The 13,624-nt window shown below is 37.4% G+C and overlaps 1 protein-coding gene across 2 annotated transcripts in view; it reads right to left on the reverse strand.

Annotated features, from left to right (window-relative positions):
- Positions 1–1,962: 1,962 nt before the first annotated feature.
- plod2 (procollagen-lysine,2-oxoglutarate 5-dioxygenase 2) overlaps positions 1,963–13,624 on the reverse strand; it is a 32,126-nt gene continuing 20,464 nt past the window's right edge. The window contains exons 9-20 of one of the 2 annotated variants that reach the window (XM_005797808.2): positions 11,418–11,543; positions 11,202–11,323; positions 10,335–10,439; positions 9,335–9,460; positions 8,580–8,721; positions 7,669–7,731; positions 5,981–6,094; positions 5,672–5,737; positions 5,369–5,473; positions 3,981–4,127; positions 3,334–3,459; positions 1,963–2,876 (exon numbers count right to left, since the gene is read on the reverse strand). In XM_005797808.2, coding sequence (XP_005797865.1) covers positions 2,721–2,876; positions 3,334–3,459; positions 3,981–4,127; positions 5,369–5,473; positions 5,672–5,737; positions 5,981–6,094; positions 7,669–7,731; positions 8,580–8,721; positions 9,335–9,460; positions 10,335–10,439; positions 11,202–11,323; positions 11,418–11,543 — 1,398 coding nt within the window. In that variant the 3' untranslated portion in view covers positions 1,963–2,720. The remainder of the gene's footprint in view (positions 2,877–3,333; positions 3,460–3,980; positions 4,128–5,368; positions 5,474–5,671; positions 5,738–5,980; positions 6,095–7,668; positions 7,732–8,579; positions 8,722–9,334; positions 9,461–10,334; positions 10,440–11,201; positions 11,324–11,417; positions 11,544–13,624) is intronic. The other variant, XM_023326694.1, reaches the window with a different exon arrangement.

The following is a 13,624-nucleotide window of genomic DNA, read 5'->3' on the forward strand; positions in this document are numbered from 1 at the left end:
TAGAGACTTAAATCTGAACTCAGATTACTGCTTAAAAAATAAAATAAATTAAAACCAAGCATCATAAGAGGTAACTTAACTTCTTCAATGTAACATTTCAACAAAATACGTTTGCAGAACAATGCACAGTAGGATGATTAGGACAGTATGTGCCACAGGCAATTTCTTCCTGTATCAGAGCTGATGCAATACTTAGCTTCGTGTTTTTGTTTTTAAAGGTCATACCTTAAAAGTGTAACTGAAGCACCCCAAGTGATCATTAAGAATTTGTTAAAAATAAGCAAAAATCTTGACAAATATATCAGATTTTTACTAAATGTTTTAGGTATTTATTTGTTACATGGTCAGGAGACAGAAATGATAAATAGGTAGCTGCTATTGCCACATTCCCCAGTTTTGAGTCAACTGTGATCACACAGTGGGTGGGATTAAGGAATTTCAGTTGTGATTATAGTCACATTTCTTAAAAATCCATTCAGGGCAAGCTGTGGTAATACCTAAATCACTGCACTCCCCCAAAAACAGTATAGTTATTGACATATTTCTATTTACTTTAATGCATGTTATTCTGTTACTTTACTTTAAGCATGAAATATCAACAAGTTAAGATTCAAATACAATATCTTCTTTAAATTTCCTTGCTTTGGACTAAAATAAATCAAGCTTTCTTTATCCCTTCCTCTATTTGATAAAACCATCTATGTGGCATTTTTCTATCTCGGTCAGAGTGCAGGTTTTGCTACATTCCTGGTTACAATCAATGTCACCTTTCAGAGGGTATGAAGTCGAGCCAGTTCAGGGGAAATGATGGACACAAAGGGCTCTTTCAGCAGCAATAAGTCTCCCTCCCTAGTCTGACCCAAACCTCCCCCGCATGCCCCCCTCATCATAGCTGGCTCATAGCAGCTACTCAGACATTCAGCCTTCATCTCGGCTTTACAAGGAGCAGAAACGTGCCTTTGGTCAGGCAGCCAGTAGCGTAGGGTGAAAACATGGCCCCTAGAGGTGGGGACAACTCTCTAGAGGTTGTGGATGTTAAAATATAATGAGAATTGATAGAGATCTGAGACCTTAGATGTTTCATATCAGTGTAGCACTGGTTTGAATTTATTCAAACTGACTGAACATCACTATTTTAAAGCATGACACCTTACCCTGATCCACCCGCTATAGATTCCCCATCTGCACTTTTTCAGTCTTTACATCTCTGACCTGCAAAGTTTTCTTTAGGTTACATGTACATGTTTACACACTCCCTCCAAGATACACTGAACTACATTCTTACCTATGTATATCATCACACCACACCCCAAAACACACATGTGCAGCTCCCTTCAGAGCAACCAGGTCTGATTGATTCTACATGTGACATGTCCAAACTTGAAAACAACCTGAAACAGGGATAACACCATGTAGGTCTGACCTGCAGAAAGGAACTTTGACCTTTCTGCAGGTCAAAGGTCTGAACATAAATCAATGGTGAAACTCAGATATTTAGTTTAGTGTGCTTCTTATTGTTGAAGTGAGAGTGAATATCATGGTAAGATCAAAAGAGCTGTCTAAGGTCCTCAGAAAGAACATTGTAGCAACTTCTGAGACCAGATTAAAAAATATATCTTAAATGAGTTTAAGGCATAGAGATAGAAGTGTCAAGTACATTTAGTACAATTCTGTTCACTAATTTACACTTGTCCTCTTATGTCACTTCACATTTAATAAAAAAGTAAATTAAACTGAATTATATCAATTCCAAGTCAGGTAGATGCATGTCAAATCGATATTAGTTATTAATGAAATCAATATCATGAGATGCCCAAGTAGAATGGGCATCTCACGGCAATACCAGGCAGGTGATGTAATCCAAACATTGTTCTGCAGATGTCGGCAGGATTTACGGGAAGGGCTGACCTGGTTTGAGAAACCGGAACAGGCGCATAATCATCAAAATAATACAGTAGCAACCATTCTTAAACAGATTTTATTCAATCTTGACAATAACTTAAACATGTTGGCTTTCTGAGTTTCAAAATCCAGTCACTCACATCTCTCTGGAGAAAAGGCATTTTTTATTTACAGAAAAGCAAATGTTTGACATTTCCAATAAAGAAAAAAAAGCAGAGAGCAGTAAAATGTGAAAATTCTAACAGGTGAACTGAAATCTGCTGACTTGCTTGTTAGTGAAAATACTGAGAAAACTAAGATAGCCCTTTTCAAAGTTTCTTCAACAGAAGTCTTGAATAAGCTGCTTCAGTACAGAAAAACAAATTAACATGCTATCCAGCAGATAAAGAAGTCGAGTAGCACCAGTAGTAGAAAGCTTCAAACGTTTTATACCTGAAACACAATTACTCTAGTTAAATGTGCACATGCTTCAGCTGCTTGTTTGTGAAGATACCAGTGTGTATGACGGCTACCAGGATGGTAAAATCAGTATTATAAACATTATGGCAACCTACAGTACACATAAATGTTGTTTGATTTAGCTTTATTTCCAATCTACTCTATGCCATTTATTTCAGTCACTTTTCTTTACCATTTTCACTCTGTTTGACAGAGATTCTTTGAAAAAAAAATTTTTCTTCAAAGCGTTTCCTTTAAAAAAGAGAATTGTATCGTGAAATGACCAAAAACAAAAACTAACCAAAAAATAATAATAATTATTATTATACTAAAGCAAAAATAAAGAAAAAATAATTTATAGTAGGGCATTCAAGGACAGTTCAAGGATCAACAAAGGACACAGCGATGTAGCGAGTGCCATTGGTTGTGGGTAGACCTTCGTGGAGATGAGTCAGGCGTCCTGGGTGCATGAAGCTCCAGCCTTTTCTTGGTGATTCTATGGAGCAGTTGTACCGATGGAAACGGCAGCCTCCACCCTAATTTGGGTGTAAACAGAGCAGATGAAAAACATAATTGTGTATTTAAGATACATTTTGGAGCCCAAAGTACATCATACAAGAACTTTCACCAAGTCTCTTTAATACATCCTTGCTAGACCACAGGCATTTTCATTTTAAACTCTTATTCCAAGCAAGTGTTGTCCCACCATATCCAACATATGAATGTCAATAGATGCTTTGCTCCAAAAAAAGAGTTTTACTTCTGTCTCGCAAAATAAATTCCATTCGTCTGATTGGAAAAATTTACAACACAAAAACATCAGCTAGAAAAACAGTAAACAGTTGCAAACACGTAACCTTGAAAGGATTTGAACACCAGACCAGTAGCCAAAGAAAGAAAAATAGCCATCCTAATAGCAATATTAGAATAAACTGCTCCAGTCTAAAGGAACTAAAATGCCAGTCTGTGACTTATTTTCAAAATGCATCTTACCTGAAAATCTGTATTCTTATTGTTGAGAGCGATGTTGATGGTGAAGGTGGAGGAGTCGTGATGGGGCTTCAGGAAGGCTTGTCTGTGGGGGGTGTATTTAACTACAAAGTTCATCAATGCGTATCCCTGCCGTGATAGAACAGAATTACATTGTGTTACTTGCTAGTCAGAGGTTTATACTAAGAAATTAATGCATTTGGAAAATCTGAATGACACACAAATAGAGGCCTGTCAACAACATCAGGGTAAAAGTTTTTATAAAGTTACATGTGCAAAACAATTCCTGGACTGTGTCCTTTGTTTAAAAGAAATGTGTTTCTGGCAGCAAAACAACACAGCCAGAAGGGTGGAGCTGTGTGTGGAAAGTGTTGCGGAGGGGTGCTCTGTGAAGCAGAAGGTCAGCTGGAGACTGTAGCTCCAGGGAGGAGCTTTGTGGAAGTAGTTTATGAGAGATTCAAGGTTTCCTCAAACATGAATGAAGGAATCAAAGCAACACACCAGGTATGTTTTGATGAGGGTATTACATTAGAATCTGAAAGTCAATTTGACATAATATTCATGATATTATTACTCCCCCCGGGGGGGTTGATAAGACAAGTTTTAGCTTTTAGAAGAAAGAAGAGGGTTTTGAGTCATGTCAAACTAACTTTTGTGTAATAGCCGGAGAAAACTTTCAATGTGACGGGCGATATGAACTCTCGGAGAAAGTGCAGCCACTCCTTATCAAACCCAATTTGTTTCATGTGAATGTCATCTGTCGGAACTGTCTCGTAGCCTCCAGCGATCCTCTTGTCCTGAAAAAAGGACGAGAAAAGAAAGTAGTGTGATTAACAATGGAACAAATGACCCACCAATCTCAAAGTGTGTGACCACAGTGTTCACCGTGATGATGATGTTGGTGTGTCTGTGTGCCAATAAAACCACAGACAGGGCTGTTGTCTGTCAGCAGGAAGCTTAATGACCCATGCAGGAGAGTCACTTCCAAAACAGAGCTATTCAAAGTGTCTGTATGAATTCAGTCTGTCCCAGCAAACTCAGAGACCCACCGTATTACCAATAGCAACATAAAACAGGCCAAACCCCATAAAAATAAATGCTGATCATTATTTCTTTCTTTAGTGCAGCTTCTCATTTTAGACATGGAAACTATTGTCTGCTAGTTCTGTGTCTATGAGCTTTTCTGTTATAAAGTAAAATAGGAAGGCAGCATTGTAAGAACTCCCAAACCAGGGATGCAATAACACAATCTTGTAGCCCTGGGAAAGAAATTGGATTTGTATCCTTGCAGGGTATCTATTGAACTTTATTAGGTTTAATTGTAACTTATTTTCAGGAGATTTTATGTCACACCCAGTGATTGAAGTTATAACCTTTTTAGGCTGATTGACTCTTATTAAAGCCCATGCTGTCATTCAGCTAAGATTGTGATGTATTTTGAGAGCATGTAAATATCTTAGCCCCAAACTAGCTACTTCAAACTAGCTATTCATGCTTTTGGATTTTTCATTTATTTATGAAACTAAATACATTTAAAAACAAGGAACTAGCTGTATTCAGTTACTACTTCTCCGATATGACTTTTTATATTATATATACTCATTGCAAAAAGAAGATTGTAGGAATTGACACATTTTGTAAGTATCTTGGGTTTCTGTAGTGTATTACGCTCTTTTGAAAAAATTCCATCATTGTTCAATAGCTATTGGCAGTGAGGAATTTGTGGTGAGTGGTTTTGTACACTGAAATAATTATAGAAACCAAATTATGCCACATCATTTATACAGTGAAACCTTAGAACAGGGCGTACTTTTCTCTTACCATGACTGTAGATGTAGCCATTACTGTAGATGTAGCCATTAAATCAAAAGTTCTACATAAAAAACTAAATTTGCTTAGAAGCAGAATATTATTTTTAGACACACAAAATGCTTATAAAAAGCAAAAGATATCACAGAATACAGTGGCCACAGGCATGCGCTTGTATTGCAATATCTTTCACTTTTATGCTCAGGAAGTCTCCACCAACAGTACTGACCTCATGTTTGCCTCCAGACCATAAACCATAGTGCTCCATCTCCTCAACTATTTCATCACACGCCTTCTCTGAGAGCACCGGGAACCAGAACACATCTGGACAAGGCTGCAACACACATGAACACATGCATAGAGTGACTACAGAGAACAGACTTGACTCACATCTTCACCCGGGGTTGTAGCTGCTGTAATACAATACCCAGACATGCTAAAACCAGATGTTGGGATTTCCATGCGACATTATGTCACTGTCTTTTTCGCACTCTCAGTCTGTACATGTGAAGCCACACATGTAAACACAAACCTCCTCCAAGTGGTTCTCAGTGAAAATGTGTGTGTAGTTTGGGTGGATGTACTTCTCCTTCCAGTCCTGCATGTAGAGAGATTTTTAGATAAGCAGACATTTTTTTACACTGTTTGCCGACTTGCATACCTCACAGGACTAATCGCTCTCCCTACCAGTCAGGAACCTTTTTTGCATTACAGCTTTCTATTGTCTCATATTTCTAATTCTTCCATTACCGCTAATAAGTTTTACAGGTGGCTGCTGTTTATTTTGGGAAAAATAGATTTCACATGCGTGTAAAAATAATGAAAGACTATAATGACTTACCGCAGGGTTTTCAAATATCTGCCACAAGTCGTTGTTGTAACGAGATACGTTGTAATTAGCTGTGGAAATGAGCCTCCCAAACTCATGACGGTTGGTTATGTACATGAATACTCCCTGCAGCAAATAGGGAAATAAGTGCTCTTAAATTCTATACAAATGCTAAAGCTGAAAAATCTCTTGATGTCTCACAATTTACAACAGATGTGCATCTACATAACCATAAAACATGCAGATTTAAAGCTCGGTAAATCCCTTAGTGGTTTTCACTGGCATACAGAGAGAATAAAAATTGATTTAAGTGTGTCTAAAAACACACTGAAATCATGCTTAACTCTATGTTCAAGTAGACAGGTGGCATATAAATAATCTGAGATTATTTATTGGTCAGTCTTCTCTGAGTTGCTCTTGTAAGGACAAGACAGAGTCATTAAGGTGTTTGGTGGGAGGCAAGACCAGAAGGACATCTTGGGATGAAGCAGATCTAGAGAGGACGCTCTAATTTCAGTGTTGCATAGGGAGGGTGCTGTGTGGGACAATCAGACTAGGCTTTGTTCATGTCAGAAATCACAGATTATGGGTCTGTTTTGCAGTCTTGTGGTGTTGAGTTTCCAAATTGCAAATGTCTCGGTTTGTGTCTGTGAAAATGTGATTCAGGCCAAATGCATAAGAAGTGAAGTAAAAGGATGTGTTGTTTTGGAGCCTAGTCTGAGATCAGTCGGTGTGTTCAGTGGGGGAGGTGCTGCTAACGCGTGATTGGCTTGTAAGGGTAAATAAGGGTAAAGCATCAGAGTAGAGGACTTGCAAAATGACTCTTGAGCCCTTTAAAGTCTATCTAAACCTAGCTACTTACAAATTTAAACTTTTCACAAACAAAAGGTTCACATTATTTTCCAAAAAACTGTAAGAAATCTTTTTTTGTTTGTTTCTTACACTGTGACAGACATTGCAAAAGCCTTCAAACCCTTGAACTTTTTCTTATTATTTTTTGTTTTTTTTTACATTTACTCATGTTTCATACACAAACACAGAGAATGTCCTATCTGTTTTTCTTTGAGCATAGTAGAGAAATTGAATGAAAATAATTTATTTGTATCGATGCCATCATACTGGAAGATGAACCTTTGCCTCTTACAGCTCTAGACAGATTTTCCTAATTGCACTGCATTTACCTCCTTCCATCCTCCCTGCAAGTCTCACCAGCTTCCCTGTCTGTGTTAAAAAAACAAAAAATCATCCTCACAGCATATTGCTGCTCGCACCACAGAGACTTCTTTTTTTCAGGTTGACAGGAATTAATTGTGAACTGATTGCACTGGTTTTTATTTAGAGCTACTGAGAAGTGAATGCATATACAGTACATGCCACACTTTTCAGGTAAAAACATGAAATAAAAATGATGTATTCTTCTCCTTACATGTCACTAATTTGTTCAACTTGTATGTAGGTTAACCATATAAAATTCCAATAAAATACACTGAAGTTTGCCATCGTAAAATGACAAAATGTGGAAAAAGTTCAAGGGGTCATCATATTGTAGAAAATTCTAGATCTTAATGTTAAATGTTATTGGAACCTGACATTTTAACTTAGCACTGCGTATTACAAGAATCACAATCAATTAGTTTCTGAGTGCAATACCATTGAAAATTAAAATATCAGACAGCAGAACAATCAAAGCAAATATTGACCTTTGGGGACCTGAGCATATGGAATGATTCCGGAGAAGGGGAGTCTTTTTCCCTGTGACTGGTCTACAATAAAGGAGAAGCATCATGTAAATAAGACTGCATAAATTTTACTCAAGAGTAAGAGACAAAGTGACAATTAAAATATGTCCATGTCACACATAGTAGAACTTAGTAGGAGTGAAAACGCGCCTGCATGATCAAAAGAGCAAGATTCCCTCTGAAGCTGATGTTTTTTTGGGATTAGTATGGGAGGAATGCATGCATAGCAGGGTAGTGGTTCATCAGCGGTGATGAGAGGTGACAAGTAGGTGGCACAGAGCGGAGCTAAGTGAACAGTTTAAAGGTGTTCAGAAAAAAAGGAAGACGCAAGGTACATGTCAGCTGCCAAGCATTACAACTGTCTGAGATCATGACATTAATGGTAGAAAAAACAACCAAAGGATGATGGGATGCAAGTAGAGCAGAGTATCTTAATGCTCTGTAGACAAACCATGAACACAGTTGGGTCATGCCTTGGTGACAATACATTTCAAAACACCTACATACTTCCCTGGTTTTGGTTTCCATTGAGTCACTGACTTATTTTAAAAGTTAAATGTGTTGCATTTTCTACTTGCACCATTTAACCCTTTTGGTATATAAACAAAATCCCTTTTTAATACCTTAACACTTCTGTCACACTATTGCCTAGCTGCCTTGTATTTTTACTACTTCCAGCATAACATTAAACACTCCAACATTGCCATTCTATAAAACTAATACTGTAGCATATGCATATATCTTAAAAATATTTTCAGATGTGCCAAAATATGTGCCAAGTATAGAAACAGTGTGGCAGAAGCGTGTTAATAGCAAAACATATTCATTGTAATATTAAAAATCCTATACACCATTTTTTCCCATCTTCTTACCATTTCTCTGGAGTTTCTACACAAAGCCATATCTGGGTCCAGTTTCTCCAGAACAAAATGATTCCTTTCTTTAAGTTCATTCCTCAATACAGTTCCTTTGATGAGGTATATGTGCGCCATGTAAGGAATGTTCCACACACCCCTTAAAGCAAAAAGAAACATAAAATCTTTCACTTTACTTCCATACTATCCTAAGGGAACAATGAGAGTTTGGTGAGTTTATTCACTCCATGCATGAGTTAGGATTTAGCAACTACTGACTTGTAGTAACTATGTGGTTAACAAAGTTGATATATGTTATGTGATATTCAAAAGTTGTTTTCTTTTTTTGTTTGTGACTGTTTGGGATTTGTTCTTACGCCTTTACAAAGAGAGTTACAGTGAGAACGATTCTGTAACAGTTGTCCTGCAGTACAGCAAAGCAATTTGCTGTCATGAAAAACACAGAACATATTATGTTGTCTTGAGTAGCAATGGAAGGTGAGTTAAATGTAACACAATCACAGCACTATATGTAATACCTAACAAATGTTACAAATGTAACTTTAAAGGTGAGCTTTCAAGTATTTGCACTGATTCCAATGAGCTACTGGACTTATGTTGCTATGTATCGCTAACAGTGGCTAAGAACGTTTTCAAAACACTGAGACGCATTTGATAAGAGTTACATCAACACTCAGAGATTAAAACTTGCATGCTGTGTTTGAAAACTTGAAAAAAATTAAACGTTGTTAAGTGGTATATGCTTGACTCACACGCGTTTCCTTTGTACAATGTCGACATAATCCTCAGATCGTGCATAGTAGCCGTCCAGACTCAAGGCTCCCCAGAAATTTGACCAGAGCTTGCCATGACGAGTGACAAGTGGTCCAATTACTTTTCTGTGGAGGCAAAGTGGGAAAGAAATGGGTGCTTCTGTAACAGTGGCTAAAACTAGACCACCATCTCATGTACAGATGCCCTGCAAAAACCTTGTGCTGGAGCTGAGCAATTAACTTTTACTTGAAATAACTGCCAATTCAGTAACAAATCCCATAAACATTTAATGCAAACCAGGTCCACTTATTATGCTTGATTGAATTAAAATGATTCCCATGCCTCGTCTCTGGTAGCTCTAAAAATGTTTCACTCTGTCACATTTTGGAGGGGAAGTGCTTCAACAAATCTTATTATTAATAAAAATATTCTACATGTATTGTGGAATATTGTTTCGTTACAGCTTAATAAAAAAAAAAAAACATACCAAAATTGTTTTCATTTAAATTAGATAGGAGTATGCTCCATGACAGACTCGTGCAAAGCACATTTTCTAGTTTTTTCTTCTTTTTTTTCCCCCAACAGCCCAAGTGCCAGTAGAAAATTCCCAGGGTGCCTTTAAATATCCTAGAAAGTCTCTTGCCTTGCATGCTTCCAGTCAGTAACAAAAGCCACAGTGACATCCAGTTTATGGGAAGGTTTCTTCACAAGCATATGCTGCAAATGGGAAAAAAGGGTTTGCATGTATATATATTTTTTTGTTTCTTTTTTTTTTAAGTATTTATTTCCAAGCAGCATTTTAGGACTGGTGCACCCGACTCCATTTGTTTCTATGAGGAGGGGCAAAAGAACTGGAACCCAAAGCAACCTTTTTAAAACTTTAATTGACTTGGCTGTAATGTTCCTGTGGGTTTGCCACTTCAGGAATGAATCCCACACTTCAGCAAGCACAACAGATGAACTCTGTTATGACTCCTGTTTCAGCTGTCGCGTGAGTACCTGTTTTGTTCAATAAGGAGCTTCAGTGTTTGCCGGTTGGTGAGCATGACGTCGGAATCTATGCTGAAGTAGTAGCCACATGAAGCGTCCTTGCGACAAAGATCCCTGAAAAAATAAACATGGAACATTGTCAAAAATGTCTTGTTTAAATTCATAAGAGAATTTTAAGCACATAGCCTGAGTATCTTTAAACCTTATATAGATGATGAATTATATATGTAAAAAAGAAACATTGGTTGTATATTTCATACTTAGTGTCATCTAGCCAGATAAATGCAGAGAGCATGAATTGTTTATAGTGGGATTCTACTGATTTTGTCTTTCAGACTGGAGATGCAATACTGTTAAGGAACATACAGTTAACATCTGTAATTTAAACGTATTGAAGAAGTTTTAATTAGAGATGCACCAATAAATCAACTTGTGAACAAAATTCAGGAGGACTAGAAACTCAAAAATATATTTTTCCAGCCATAAAAAGCCCTGTATGTTAGCATTATGTGCTCACAGTGCGGCAGTTGTTATTTAAATGGGAAATGCAATTTCTATGGATTCATTCAAGTGTTCATTCAGGCTACGATAGCAAAAAAGTTAAACCTACGAATGGTTGAGAATCATTTTTCCTTTTTCTCTACTTTTTCAGTTTGGATAATTTCATAACTGACTTTTTTGTGTACAAAAAATGATGTCTTTTTAATTACAGTTCTTGAAAAAAAGCTTGTGCTGGCAGGTGACATTGGTGCATCAGTAGTTTAAATACAAAAGGTTTTTCAGAGCTAGTACGTTATGAACTGGTTAACTCAATCTTGCTTTGTTTATCAAACACAAAATTCTGAAAGATATTTGATTTATAACAAGCGTACATACATTCCCATGTTCCTGGCTTCTCCTTGGCTCAAATTTTCCTCTGGTCCCACAACTTTGAAGCTCTTGAACACATCCCTATTCTCCTCCCAGAATCTCTGAATGTGCTTCTCGTGATAAACCTCCTGGGCAAGGAGCCAATATTAACAGATTATTGGATGGGATTTGAACTACAGTGATCTAGAAAAAAAAAACCAAAAAGCAGCTGCACACACTCACGTTGTTATGAACAAAGAGTTTCAGTTTATCTTTTGGATAGTCTAGAGTGAGCAGTCGCTGGAAGAATTCAGGGAGGAATGGAGTTGGCTGTTCAATGAACACTCCGACCAGCACGTCTGGATACTCCTGTTTGGATAAAAGGAAAGATAAATCATTTCTGTTTTAAACAACTAATCACAGTGATACCACACTGTTTCAAATAAATCAAGAATATTTACAGTTTGCTTCAAACATATTGATATATAAACATTATGGCTCTGCAGATGTCTTCAACATTACTTAGTGCTATTCTTTGCATTGCATGCTTTTCTCCTACACTCAAGCCCAAGTGATGATTGAAGGCACATAAAAGATTCACAAAATGACACTGTGGACATGCTATACATAGATGGGAATAAAGGAGGACACAGAGATGAGGAAAGACTTTCCCATGATACTCTGCTTAGCCCACACAGGCCAGTCTGGACTTGTGATCGTCTTGACCAGTTCACAGCAAAAGGTCTGGGACAGGGATAAATGCCTTCTTAGCCGAACCGTCTAATTTGCACGTTCCGCAATGACTGTATTTCAGGCACAGGAAAGGAACCTCAAACATCAAGCCAACACAAGCTTAAATTGTTACACCGGGGCTGTAGACAGGACGGACCAATAAAGAAGAAAAGGTCGCATTGACAAACTGGAACATTTACAATGAGGTTTAACACGAATCAGACAGAAATTGGACTTGTCTGGATGGCACGCTACTAGTCTTTGGTGGGTTAAGACTTCCATTGTCCAAAGGTTCAAAGTTAAAAGTTCATAAAAGCCACACAGGACTGCCTGTGGACTGAGTTCACCCGAGTAGAAAGGCCTGGTCACAGTGTTCCCACATGACCCAATATCCTGGTCGTCTCTGTCCCAAACAAACAAAGAGACACAGCGGAATGATATGTCTTCTCAGGCTATTTTACTTCAGCAAATATTTCTGTATTCTTTGTGAAAGGTCAGCTGGATGCTTTTTATGTACCTCAGTTAGTGTTAATGTAGTTTTAAAAGTTTAAAACACCTTGCAAAATATTTATAGCCATTGGACATTCTCACATTTGTGACACGGTAACTGCAAACTCCAGTCTATTTTACTGGTATTTTATGTAAAGAAAACAAATCAAAACAAGGAAAGCAGTACATACTTGTAAAGAGGATAGGAAGTTATACATTTTTCCTTTTTTTTCCTCAAATCTGAAAGTTGCATTCAACCCTCTTCTGCCAATTAGTTTTTAGAGCTGCAAGAATTTTTTGGCATGTGTCCAGCAACGTTGCACATCCAGAGACTGAAATCTGTCAATTTTCCTTGCAAATTAGCTCAGTGTCAGTGATCGCAAGCTACTGTGAGCATCTGTTTTCAAGTTTTACACAGTCTGTTCTGAATTTTGGTCAAGAGTTCTTAACTCATGACTATGTTTAGGTCCACACAATTTCATTGTAGGTCTGTTTGCATGTTAAGAGTCACAGTTCTACTGGAAGGTAAACATTCACCCAAGTGTCAAGTCTTGTCATTAAAGGAAGATGACCATGTCTTGGTGGGTTTGTGGTGGCAGGAAATTTATAGTCAACATGTGCAGAATTCGCTGAGAAAAGACACATTTTTCTCATTTTACGCCTTTAGTTCCATTGTTTAAATCTAAACCAAGGTTCGAGATTTCCACAACTTTCTCCTGGATCATTTCCTGTATTGTTCTACATATTTTTCTACTGTATTCTAACAAGCCCATGAGACCTTTACAGAAAAGCTGCATTTACACTGAGACTAGAATACACAATTGTAGTCTCCAAGGTAATTGGTAGAAGTGAAATTTTGCAGGGGTATCAGAGTAAAGTGTCCTGAATACAAATGCAAGACATGTATAAATTCACTTAAAATTAAATGCAATTTTGCAATGGACCATCACAGAAACTCCCTAAAGCAACATTGACGTTTGTGGTTGAAATGAGAATGGTGAATGATCTTTTTGAAATGCAAAGTCCTGATGTCATTAAACTGTGAAGAAAAACTTTCAAAAACAAAAAAACAATGATAGATTCCAAGCTCAATGTCCAGAGTGACAAATACGGTAACATTCTTCACAGACTGAAGCACACTGCCTGAGACATTTCCAAAAGCCTGCCAGTCTTGCCCAACTCCAGCCTAGACTGACAAATTTTCAGCATGACCGCTATAACTCACTATT

This window comes from Xiphophorus maculatus, chromosome 21, assembly GCF_002775205.1.
Source record: "Xiphophorus maculatus strain JP 163 A chromosome 21, X_maculatus-5.0-male, whole genome shotgun sequence".
NCBI classification, from domain to species: domain Eukaryota; kingdom Metazoa; phylum Chordata; class Actinopteri; order Cyprinodontiformes; family Poeciliidae; genus Xiphophorus; species Xiphophorus maculatus.